Here is a 13250-nt window from a genome sequence, read left to right on the forward strand (position 1 = left end):
TCTGAGTGGATTGCCTGAGCCCGCGGGTTCGAGACCCGCCTGGGCAGCGAGACCTCATCTCTACAATAAATCAAAAAATCAGCCGGGCGTGGTAGTGCCCGCCTGTCATTCCAGCTACTCGGAAGGCTGAGGCGGAAGGATTGCCGGAGCCCAGCAGGTCAAGGCTGTGGTGGCCGGGAGCAGCCACTGCACTCCAGTCTGGGCGACAGAGTGAGACTCCAACTCAAAAAAAAAAAAAAAAAAGCTATGTAAGTAATGAACATCAACAAAAAATTGAATAAAGTTATGCCAAACACAATTTTCTTTCTATGTAAAACTATGTTTTCACACATTTTTTATAATGATCATATTTTGAAAATACAGCAGGTCCTCGAATAATGCCTTGTTCAACATTGTTCTGTTATAACACTGACGAGAAAAGAAATAGCTTCCACCAACCCTAGCAACTTGGCGAGACCTCAACTCTACAATTAAAAAAAAAAAAGCAGGTCATGGTAGTGCGTGCCTGTAGTTCCGGCTACTTGGAAGGCTGAGGCCGAAGGATCGCCTGAGTCCAGCAGGTTGAGGCTGGGGTGGCCGTGAACATGCCACTGCACTCCAGCTTGGGCAAGGAACAGAGACGCCAACTCAAAAAAAAGGAAAATATATGATAGGCATCCTTCAAGTCAATACTCCATGCCTGCAATATCTGAAAACAGGCATCATCCCAGTGATGAGCACAAGCAGAAAGCAGCTGGCTCCTGGCTGGAGGACTAGAAAGAAAAGGTTTCAGAAGCCTAGATTTGAGCTCACTCAACAAGGTCAAGCACTAGTGCATCAAAGAGAAGACTACAAGCAGCTGTGAGAAAAACCAAAGCTCGAATCCTGCTGTTCTTGATCCTGAAGAGCCAAGCAACAACAGCAGCTAAAGAAAGTGGCCATGCTGCCACCTGGTGGTGGCTATAAAAGGCGGGAGACAGTCTTATAATCTTAACTATTTAGTTATTAAGCCTTGCTCCTCAAAGTGGTTCCTGGGATCCCCTGTGCGGCTCGTGAGAAATATGGAATCGCAGGTCCCGCCCTGAACCTGCCAAATAAAACATGAATTTTTAACATTTTCCCAAATGATTCATGTGCACATTAACTTGGGGAAAGCGGCTGGGCACAGTGGCTCACACTTGTAATTCTAGCACTTTGGGAGGCCAAGATAAGAGAATTGACTGAATCCAGGAGTTCGAGACCAGCTAGGGCAACATAGTAAGACCCCCGTCTCTACAAAAATCAAAAAAGTAGCTGGCTGTGGTGGCATACGCCTACAGTCCCAGATACTCCAGCTGAGATGGAAGGATCATCTGAGCCCCAGAAGTCGAGGCTGCAGTGAAATGTGATGGTGCCACTGCCCTCCAACCTAGGTGTCAAAGTAAGCCTTCAACTCAAAACAAACAAACAAAAATACCTGGAGGAAGCACTGGTTTAGAGAACAACAGAAATCTTCAGCAAGACCCTTTATTTCTCAGGTTTATTTCTCACCTGGATGCCAAAAACAGCTCTAGCCAAAGACCTGCATCACTGTCATCAGCAAAATGGATACAGCTAACTTCAGGAAGAGTCAAGGAAGAAAGCACCTTTTACCCTGGTCTGTGAACTGGCAGGTTCATTATCTAGGCGCAAAACTACCCATACCCTAATGGTGCTGTACTCAGGACCACAGATGTAAAAAATAAGTATCATTAAATCAGAATCTGGTTGGAAACAAGGACACAAATTCCCTAGCAGCAGCTCTTCCAAAAGATAATGCTTCTATCTGTCCTTTTAATGGACAAGGATAGGGAGGGATTGAGGTCCATACAGACAGGGTTACATCCACCTTCATTCCCCTGGCCTCTGGGCTTCTCCTTTGACTCTTGTGCTGTGTTCTCAACCACTCCTTTGCATAGAAAGACCTTTTTGGGGGCTAGAGTCTAAAAATGACAATATCCCATACAGAGGCCACTAACTTACATAAAACTAAGGTTAATTAAATAAAATTAAAATTTCAGTTCTTTAGATGCTTGAGTTATACACATTTCAACTGCTCAACAGCCAAATGTGACTGGAGGTTATCACATCAGAGCATGCATACGACATTTCTATAATCTCAGAAAATTATATTCATGGAACTGGTCTAGAAAAATCCTCCAGCCCCACTGTAGTTTTTTTTTTTTGAGTTGGAGTCTCACTCTGTAGCCCAGGCTGGAGTGCGGTGGCACACTCCCAGCCACCCGTGTCGAAATGCTAGGCTCCGGCAATTCTTCCACCTCAGCCTTCCAAGTAGCCGGGAATTACAGGCACGCGCTATCACTCCAGGCTAATTTTTGATTGATTGTAAAAACAAGGTCTCGACAAGTTGCCTGGGCTGGTCTCGAACCTGCAGGCTCAGGCACTCCACTCACCTCGGCCTCCCAAAGTGCTGGGATTACAGGCTAAGCTGAGCCACTGAGCCCAGCCCCCACTGTAGATTTCAAAGTTTTGAGCAACCAGCAAAATCTTACAGACGAAATGTATGCCTATAATTCTATTCAGCTATATGGACATATAAAGAAACAGTTATTTTCAGTACATAATTCCATTCAGAGATCATTACATACAACGATCATATTAAAAGACTGACTTCTACAAGGGTTCCATTACTGGGATTGTTTAGGAAACATAAGAAGACTCTACCTTGCCAACTCTTCCTGATAATAGTCATTCTCTTCTTTTTAGATTTTTATTAGTTCCTTTCACTTTCTTTTTTTTTTTTTTTTTTTTTTTTGAGTTGGAGTCTCACTCTGTTGCCCAGGCTGGAGTGCAGTGGTACACTCACGGCCATCCCAGCATCAACCTGCTGGGCTTCAGCGATTCTTCCACCTCAGCCTTCCAAGTAGCTGGAACTACAGGTGCGCACTACCACAACCAGCTAATTTTTTTTTAAATTGTAGAGACAAGGTCTCACCAAGTTACCTGAGCTGGTCTTGAACCCGCAGGCTCTGGCAATGCACTTGCCTTGACCTCCCAAAGTGCTGGGATTACAGGCTGAGCTACCGAGCCCCAGTCTCTTTTCACTTTTATTTATTTATTATTTTTTATTTTTCTAGTTGGAGTCTCACGCTGTCACCCAGACTGGAGTGCAGTGGCATATTCCCAGCCACCACAACCTCGACCTGCTGGGCTCCAGCGATCCTTCCACCTCAGCCTTCCAAGTAGGTGGAACTACAGGCATGTGCTACCATACCTGACTAATTTTGATTTATTGTAGGGACAAGAGCTCACACCAAATTGCCCAGATGGGTCTTAAACCCGTGGACTCAGGCAATCCACTCACCTCGGCCTCCCAAAGTGCTGGGATTACAGGCTGAGCCACCGAGCCCGGCCTCCTTTCACTTTTAACTCAACAATTGTCTATACTCTTTTAATATTCTTCTTGCATGACAAGAAAATCTTTGTGGTCAATGGTCTGGAAAACTTTAATCAAACATCCAACAAGTTTACCACTAAGTACCACGCTTCAAGTGTGACTGCATGCACTGCCATTACAGGCAACCTGGGGAGCCAAACGGCAAGGCTGGAATGATGCACAGTTCGCTCGTGCATGCTTTTCTGACAAGAGAGTAGAGTTGACTTCTAATAAGTAAAAATGGACGACTTGAGATTCTACTGAGTCTCTTCTCTCGGTTCCAAACCCAGGCTACGGATTTAAATGGTGAAAGACAGAGGAAAGGAGAACAAGAACCCTGTCTCAGAAGAAGAGGTATTATTAGGATTAACAGATATTCAAAGACTTATACAAGGAAATTTTTTTTTTTAACTTTAACAGGTAAACAAAAATGAATGACCTATGCTAAAGACTTTAACACTTAACAGGACATACACAATACTGTAAGGATGAAGATTAAAATTAGTAAAATATAAATTTGCAAATAAGTCATTATCTACCACTAGCCAGCAGTCCTTTATTGTTGTAGTTATTTTAAAAACTAGAAATTCATTGGCAAAGTAACCTGTTTGTTTACTTTCAACTTCCCATATCATGGAAACCATTCTAAAACTGAAACTATAAGCACAAATTTCCAGAAAGTATTTCACAATGACTGATGAATTACATTACCTCACAGAAGAAATCACAATTCCTTAAAATATAAAGTCATTTAAAAACTACACTTGGGCTGGGCTCGGTGACTCAGCCTGTAATCCCAGCACTTTGGGAGGCCGAGGCAAGTGGATTGCCTGACCCCACAGGTTCAAAACCAGCCCAGGCAACTTGGCGAGACCTCGTCTCTACAATCAAACAAAAATTAGTTGGGTGTGGAAGCGCATGCCTGTAGTTTCAGCTACTTGGAAGGCCGAGGCGGAAGGATCGCCGAAGCCCAGCAGGTTGACGCTGGGGTGGCCGTGAGTAAGTCACTGCACTCCAGCCTAGGCAACAGAGTGACAGTCTGACACAAAAACATAAATAAATAAATGTGGCAGAAGTGTTTAAAAGAACAGCTTCAATTTTCTCCACATAAAACTTCTCTTACTTTGGGAAAGTAATAATCCCTAGCCTATCAGACTATCTCCTATGCCAACACACATCTATCCCCTAAAGATACCTTCAACTGCTGCCCACTTGCCCACTCAAGGGAGGGAGTGTTTCTAGAAAAAACTTCAAGGACAGAGAAAAGCCAAGAAGGAGGAAAAAAATGAGACTGATATCAGATTTCTAATCAATAGCAATGAGAGCTAAAAGACATGAAAGAATTTCTTCAAAGAACAAGGTTTTATAGCGTACTTCATAAATCTAACACAACTGATTGATGAACATACCAGAAAAAGCTGCCATTACACTATGACATGTCACTGATTGTAAAAATGCACTCCAATTTCAAAGATGTTAAAATGTAGGGAAAGTGCAACTTACTAGTGATGAAATGTGACACTTATACACAGATAAATTATTAATCAATATGAGGATAAAATGAAGGTATTTTCAAAAACTTCTTAAGTCTACTTTCCATGCCTCTTCCTGAAAAACTTACTTAACACATTCACAGTTGGCAAATTTTTCACTTTCCTAATACTGAGAGCGTGTGAAAGTAAGAAAAATCTGAAGCTGGTTGCGGCAAATATCTGTTGTTAAGCATAAGTGAAATGGTCTTTTCTAAATTGCCACCTTTTTCACAACACTGCTGAAAATTGCAAACATATCCAGTATTTGCCTCATACACCACTCTAACTAGCATTCTATACTTCGTATTTTTATTCAGATTATAAACCGAATATATATTATATATATACTATACATATATTTCTTCATTTACATTGCATCATTACATCACTATCTGTCTCACTATCACTAGTAAGTTCACTGGATTCACCTTCAACCTCAGAAATCTCATCAGTATGTAGTTCTTCACTTTCCATAATTATGCTGAATTATTTCTAACATTGAAGTATGAAAGCCCTGAAATATCAAAATACAAGTATACGACATTAATTCCAACAAAAATAATGATCAACTTGCAACTATGTAAATTTGCCAACTATGTAAATCAATAACATTGTGCAGTCGATATCAGATAATTATCTCAATTCACTTTCTCTCTCTTGCTTATTCATTTTCAAGCAAAATATAACAACACATACATAGGATAACATTGCAGTATTCAGAAACAGAATTTGCAAAGACGTAAATTCACGTCAGTGACAACAAGGAACAGAATCTGGAATGACGTAAATTCACATCAGCGATCAAGAGTGAGTTAAGTAGGTACTCTAGTAGATCAAGAAAGGCTATGTGGGTAACATGAACCACAAGAGCAATATATGAGTGCAAGAACTACAAGAAGCATACGTGAGATAGGAAAATATTTTTTTTTTAATGTTTTATTCACTGGGCACAGTGGCTCAAGCCTGTAATCCCAGCACTTTGGGAGGCTGAAGTGAGAGGATTGCCTGAGCCCACAGGTTTGAGACCAGCCTGGGCAACATGGTGAGACTTCATCTCTACAATAAATCAAAAAATTAGCCAGGCATGACAGCACATGCCTGTAGTTCTGGCTACTTGGAAGGCTGAGGCAGAAGCATCGCCGGAGCCCAGCAGGTTGACACTGGGGTGGCCGAGAGTGTGCCACTGCATGCCAGCCTGGGTGAAGGAGTGAGACTTCAATTTAAAAAAAAAAAGAAAATTTTATTCTAGGCAATAATTTTTTGCACTGATTTGGTGATAATTCCAGTCATTCCGCACTACAACATAAAAACTCGGTCAGTTTATTCTTTTGAAACACAATAGGCTCTTTAGAAATATAGAAAAGCATAAAGGCATAAAGCCAAAACCAAATATTATCCACTCTTTAATGCAGATAACTTTTAACACTGTGGTGTATATAGTATTTTGCAATCTTTGTATGTGATTATACTTTGTAAAAGTTATCATTCAATTCTATTTTAAAACTTGCCTAAACCATGCATGGTGGCTCACATCTGTAATCCCAGCACTATGGGAGGCGGAGGCAACAAGATTGCCTGAGCCCATGGGTTTGAGACCAGCCTGGGCAACATGGCAAGACCTCATCTCTACAATAAATCAAAAAATTAGCCAGGCATGGTGACACACACCTGTGGTTCCAGCTACTTGAAAGGCTAAGGCAGAAGAATAGCCTGAGCCCAGCAGGTCGAAGATCCAGTGGCCGTGAGTATGCCACTACACTTCAGCCTGGGTGACAGAGTGAGACTCCTATTCAAATATAAAAAAATAAAATAATGGCCGGGCTTGGTGGCTCAGCTTGTAATCCCAGCACTTTGGAAGTCCGAGGCGAGTGGATTGCCTGAGCTCGTGGGTTCGAGACCCCCCCGGGCAACTTGGTGAGATCTTGTCTCTACAATAAATCAAAAATCAGCTGGGTGTGGTAGTGCACACCTGTAGTTCTTGCTACTTAGAAGACTGAGGCGGAAGAATCGCTGGAGCCCAGCAGGTTGAGGCTGCTATGGCCAGGAGCATGCCATTGCACTCCAGTCTGGGCAATAGAGTGAGACTCCAACTCAAAAAATAAAAATAAAATAAAACAATAACTTGGCTTTGTAATTTAAAATTATATCATTACAAGGCATTGGTCAGTAATTTTTAAAAAAATCATGTTTCATTAAACTGGGATGCTTAAAGAGTGTCACATTTAAAAAATAAAGTTTTCAGGACATTTGGTGATTCTTTTCCATGTGTCCAGTCACGTTACCAGTTGTAAAATTAATAACATCTGGCCGGGCACAGTGGCTAACACCTGTAATCCTAGCACTTTGGGAGGCAGAGGTGAGAGGATTGCCTGAGCCCATAGGTTCAAGACCAGCATGGGTAACATAGCAAGACCTCATTTCTACAATAAATCAAAAAATTAGCTGGGTGTGGTAGCACACACCTGTATTTCCAGCTACTTGGAAGGCTGAAGCAGAAGGATCATCTGAGCCCAGCAGGTAGGGGTTACGGTGGCCATAAGCATGCCACTGCACTCCAGTCTGTGTGACAGAGTAAGACTCTTGACTCAAAATAATAATAATAATAATAATAACATTTACATAATCATACTACCATGCAAATGCCATTCACTGGTTTTCAATTTGTAGGTTCAATCTACAGATGAAGCATGGAAAAAATCCAAGTTAAGAAACAGAATGTAAATCATACAAATAACATTTCTAGACAAAATCCAACAAATAAGACTGACACAACCAAGTACTCTCTCTTTATACAATGGAATCTGTCGACAGATGCAGTTCCAAATTGATAAATCAAAAAACAGAGATATGAGTATATTTTAAACTGCTGGCAGTAATAATTTCTGAGAAGCAGTTTTCATTTTTATGTTCTATTCTATGCTTTTTCTTTTTTGCTGTGTGCATGCATAGAAAAAAAAAATCACCCATACTGTCCAAAGGTGAACCTGGAAAAGTTCCAGATGCTCTAAATAAGAGTTGTCTCATTTTGTCTTTCCAAAAAGAAGCAAACAAGTTTTCTAAAGATTGGGAGGTCTATTTCCATATACATGTGAAAAGATAAACTGATTTATATCTAATACCACAGAACCAGTTTTACATTCCCCCCCCAAAAAAAAAGTTAATTTGCTAGAAGTTGTACCTGATAGGTCTTTAGAACACATCGCCAACTTGTCCAGGTGACTGTGGATTTTCTCGATGGCTTTGAAGTTCTTATTTCTCTTCAGGACATCCATAGCAGACCGAGACTGTCGATCCAGCACAGTGGGATCTGCCCCAAAATGCAGGAGCATCTGCACATCCTCTGTTTGTCCTAGGGCAGGCCAAAACAAGAAGGAGGGGTTGTCATGGTTCCTTCCATAAAGAGTCATCCCCATGAGTGCTCTTCCTCCCAGTTCCCTGCCCAAGCAGTCCCTACAAGACCAGGGTCCCTCTGTTTATGGAATCTGAACTGCCAGTCTCAGGCAGTCCACCCAACTCCTTGAAGCAAGAAGTCTAGTGTGGAGTGGGAAGGACAATGGCTTTTAAGAGGTTCAGAAGTGCGCTCCTCTCTACCTTTTTCCCCTCTCCTTGGCAACAAGCAAGGAGAGGGGGAATCTGGTTACTAGGCAACAGTTACAGCTGTAAGGATAACAACAAGCTGTGACTTCAGATTTCTTTAGTCCCTAGAGAGGAAACAGAATATTCTTCCAGAAAAAAAAGTCTATCTGGGGACAGGAGAAGAAAGTGGTGACTGCTTTGGCATTAAGAATTTTTGTTGTTATTGTTACCACCCTCTCAGCCCCAACCCTCTGGCTGCCAGCTCCATTTGCTGCTCTGATATGTCTATCAGGCATCAAAGATGCATCAATTTTCAAAGTGAAACAGGGCGGGGCAGAACACAAAGACTTACGTGGGCACAGAGAGCTAAACAAATCAATGTCTGATCTCCCACTTCCATATGTAAACGCTCCTAAAATTCACCTCCTGAACATGTACTTTTATTGACAGTGTCATCCTGCTCAGGGTGTTATCCTTTCCCATTTCCTCAGTAACAACTGCCCTTCTCCCACTTTATGGAAGTTTTAAAAGATAAAGTCTATTTCCTACCCATCGAGAATCTCACTATAATAGGCAGAATTCTAAAACGAACCCCCAAATTCCTAACCCTCAGCATGTGCACACCTTTTCCCAATCAAATCTAGGTGCTGCTGTGATGAAACTTTGCAAATGTAATTAAGGTCCCATATCAGCTGACCTTGTAATAGGGAGATTGTGTAGCTGGCCCTGACCAAATCCCATGTGTCCTAAATGGTCAAAGCTCGACAGGTCAGAAATTCAAAGTATGAGAGGGATTTGATGCACAAGAAATTCTCCTCTGCTGGTTTTGAAGATACATGAGTCATGGCACAAGGAATGTGTGTGGCCTGTAGATGCTGAGTGCAGACTCTGATTTGTTACATAGCATAACAATAAAATATTCCTCAAAGGAGGTAAAATTTCCTGACTCCAGTGTATCAACAAAAGGGACAATTAAAAGCAACGAATGCCTGCAAAACCACTTTTAAAAGGCACTACATAATACACCTTCTGTTTACCTCCCCTTAAAATGTTATTTTTATGTTTAATAATTATAGAAATTTTATTATATTTGTTGTTTAGATAAGCTCTGTAATAATAATAATTTTAGTAATAATTCAAGCCAGAAAAAAGTAACCTTTCAAGCCAGAATGTTAGAGGATATCTGCTGAGGCATTTTGATTCTATTATATACAAGCAAAGAAATGCAGTAACAGTTTTATTTTTTAAAAAAATCAATTTAGCCGAGCGTGGTGGCTCACGCCTGTAATCTCAGCACTTTGGGAGGTGGAGGGCAAGAGGATTGTCTGAACCCATGAATTTGAGACCAGCCAGGGCAACATGGCGAGACCTCATCTCTACAATGATTAAAAAATTAGCCGGGCTCGGTGGCTCAGCCTGTAATCCCGCGCCTTGGGAGGCTGAGGTGAGTGGATTGCCTGAGCCCGCGGTTTCAAGACCCACCTGGGCAACTTGGCGAGACCTCATCTCTACAATAAATCAAAAAATTAGCCGGGTGTGGTAGCGCGTGCCTGTAGTTCCAGCTACTTGGAAGGCTGAGGCGCAAGGATCGCCGGAGCCCAGCAGGTCGAGGCTGCGGTGGCCGGGAGTGGCCTTTGCACTCCAGTCTAGGCGACAGAGTGAGACTCCAACTCAAAAAAATAAAATAAAATAAAAAATAAAAATAAATAAAAAATTAGCTGGGAGTGGTGGTTTGCTCCTGTAGTTTCAGCTACTTGTAAGGCTGAAGCAGAAGGATCACCTGAACCCAGCAGGTCACCTGAGATCAGCAGGTTGAGGCTGCAGTGGCCATGAGCATGCCACTGCACTCCAGCCTGGGCGACTCCAACTGATAAATAAATAAACAAACTTATACAAAATTCTAAAAATCACCTGTTCTTACAATTATTAACACTCACAGATACAAAATTCCAGATGTCAACTTAAAAAGAGGTACGCAAGGCTTTCAAAATTCTTTGAGGGGATTAGGAAGCAAAATTTGAAAACCATTGACAAAACTAGACTTTTTTTTTTTTTTGCATGACCAGTATCTATTCCCCCTTTTTTTCCTGAGAACCCAGTTTTCCTTCGAGAAAGCAACTCTTCTCCCTCAACCTACCCGATTTGACGGAGTGGACACCAGACAGACAAACACATCTGTCACCACCACATTGTCTACCACTGGCCAACCTCCAGTTCCAGGGGCTTACACTTCACCAGGATCCGGCCAATCAGATCATTCCTCACCAAGATCTGGCCAATCAGACCATCCCATCCTTCTGGCACTGTCCCACCTCCTGCTCCTTGGGCAAAAGGCACACCAGAACTTGACCAATTAGATCATTCTAACCTTCTGGCTCTGTCCCATTCCCCACTCCAAGGACTAGCACATAACCAGGACCAATCAAATTATTCCATTCTTCTGGCTCTAGTGATGGGTTAATAGAAGGCATGTGACCAAAGTCAGATGACTGACATACACTGGTAGGACTTATACTGAACTATTGGGAGGAGAAATTGTCTTTCACTGAGATTGACAAATTGGCAGAAAATAAGCCTGAAGGTTCCAGTGACTTCAACTCAAAAAGAGCCTAAGAGTGAACCTAACAGAAGAAACCAGAGCTAAGAGGTAAGACAGATTCTTGAAGACACCTTTAGACTAGAAAAGTTTTTTAAATATGACAAATTCTACTGGTGAAGCTGTGGGGAGAGACGCACACTCCTACAATGTTGGTGGGTAATACAAATGGGAGTAATACACTCAAATCCAAATACAAATGGGTGGTAATACACTCCTGGGAGAAAATTAGTAATATCTAATAAAACTATATATGTGTTTATACATGTGACTTGATATGGAATGATTTTCAGTTATAATAAAAAAAGCAAAGTGCAAAAGAGTAGCGATACAATGTAACTCTTCATGTAAAAAGAAAGAGATGAGCCGGGTTCGGTGGCTCAGCCTGCAATCCCGCACACTTGGGAGGCTGAGGTGAGTGGATTGCCTGAGCCCACGGGTTTGAGACCCACCTGGGCAACCTGGCGAGACCTCATCTCTACAATAAATCAAAAAATTAGCCGGGTGCGGTAGCATGCGCCTGTAGTTGCAGCTACTTGGAAGGCTGAGGCGGGAAGATCGCTGGAGCCCAGCAGGTCGAGGCTGCGGTGGCTAGGAGCGTGCCACTGCACTCCAGTCTGGGCGACAGAGTGAGACTCCAACTCAAAAAAAAAGGGGGATGTAAGAAACTACACATGCATGTCCTCATTGCTGCAAAAGAAATCCAGGAAGAATGAGGCTGAAATTAAATGAACTGATTATCTACAGGGATGGATGGGAAGGAGCCAGAAAGAAGGAGGAAATGGGAATGGGGAGCAAGGATAAGAAGGAATGGACACTTCTCTAAGTAGACTTTTGTAAAGTTTTGACTCCTAGAACCACGGTAGTGTTTCACGTGCCCTTCAAGTGCCCAAAATATAAACAAACAAAACCAATAAAGATGTGCAGAAAATCCTAAAATGAAATGCAAACACTTAAAAAAAAAAAATGAGCCTAAGTGTCCTACAAACTACTAACATAACCACAGTAAAGGGGGTGAGAAAGAAAAGAATTAACAATATCTTAACTGAATGCTCTAAAGTTGACAACAAAAAACACTGAATATAAATGAACATAAAATTAACATAAATCTAGTCAATGAATGTGTGTTTCTTACAGAGGTATTATGGGCTAGTCTGAAATACATGGAACTACACACATAAGTAAGTAATTGTAAATAGGAGATGCTACACATTAAAGATCTAAATAACTGTGGTGTTCAGACTAGAATCAGAGGTTATCTGTATAAACTCATGGTTTTTAATATAGATGTGTGCAGACAGATACAGTACTATGGGTGTGCTATCATCAGTTAATATATATCTATGTATGCTCTAGCTCTATCCGCTGAGAAGTCCTAGAAACAATGGCACTCTAGTTAGCAATGTCACACCTAGTACCAGACCTTGTTTCCAAAAACTGAAACCAGAACTCCTTATAGAAGTGGTTGATTAAAAAGCAAGTCATAGGCCCCACTCAAGGAACATCAGGGGTTGAATCAAGAGGCCACCTCAGGTTCTGTCTTTTACAGAAATGATCTGATTCACGAAAAGTAGCATGAACTTTGTAATCAGACAAACATACACACACTGTCATTATCTATATGAAGTAGGGCAAATTACTCAACCTGTTTAACTCTCAATTTTCTGATCTGTGAAAGAGAAGTGATAGCAACTATCTTTGTATTGTTATCAGTATGAATAAAATACTATGAATATGTAGGAATTCATAAAAAAAAATAAAGAAGAAGAAGTGGTTGATTTTACGGCTGGAACAGGAAATACTCAAGATGAGCTGGAGCATCTAGTGGTGCCTGAAAGGAAGCCAATCCTCAAAAAAGGATGGGGGTTTAGCGGAGGAACACAGGAGCCAATCTGAAGCAGTGCCTTACTGGCTAAAGCTAGAACAATTTGAGCAACAAAATAAATAATGGTAGTATTGGATTTTATCCCATAAAATAAAATAAATATCCATGTATCCCTACTGAAATAATTAATTGCATATGGAGAAAAGAAACAGCTCTTCATTACCAAAGAATTCCAAGCAATAAATGTAGAAAGAAGAAAAATTTTAAACCAGCATTAAAGCACGCAGTAATAACTGTAGCTGTCGAGATCCACCAAATGAACACCGA

The 13250-nt window shown here is 41.4% G+C and overlaps 1 protein-coding gene across 1 annotated transcript in view; it reads right to left on the minus strand.

Moving 5' to 3' along the window:
- The window catches only part of TRANK1 (tetratricopeptide repeat and ankyrin repeat containing 1), an 85242-nt gene that overhangs the window by 45590 nt on the left and 26402 nt on the right, over positions 1-13250 (minus strand). Inside the window, exon 8 of the mRNA XM_021714044.1 lies at positions 8105-8275. Coding sequence (XP_021569719.1) covers positions 8105-8275 — 171 coding nt within the window. The remainder of the gene's footprint in view (positions 1-8104; positions 8276-13250) is intronic.

Source organism: Carlito syrichta, unplaced genomic scaffold (genome assembly GCF_000164805.1).
Source record: "Carlito syrichta isolate Samal-C Ts95f unplaced genomic scaffold, Tarsius_syrichta-2.0.1 Scaffold305170, whole genome shotgun sequence".
Taxonomy (NCBI): Eukaryota; Metazoa; Chordata; class Mammalia; order Primates; family Tarsiidae; genus Carlito; species Carlito syrichta.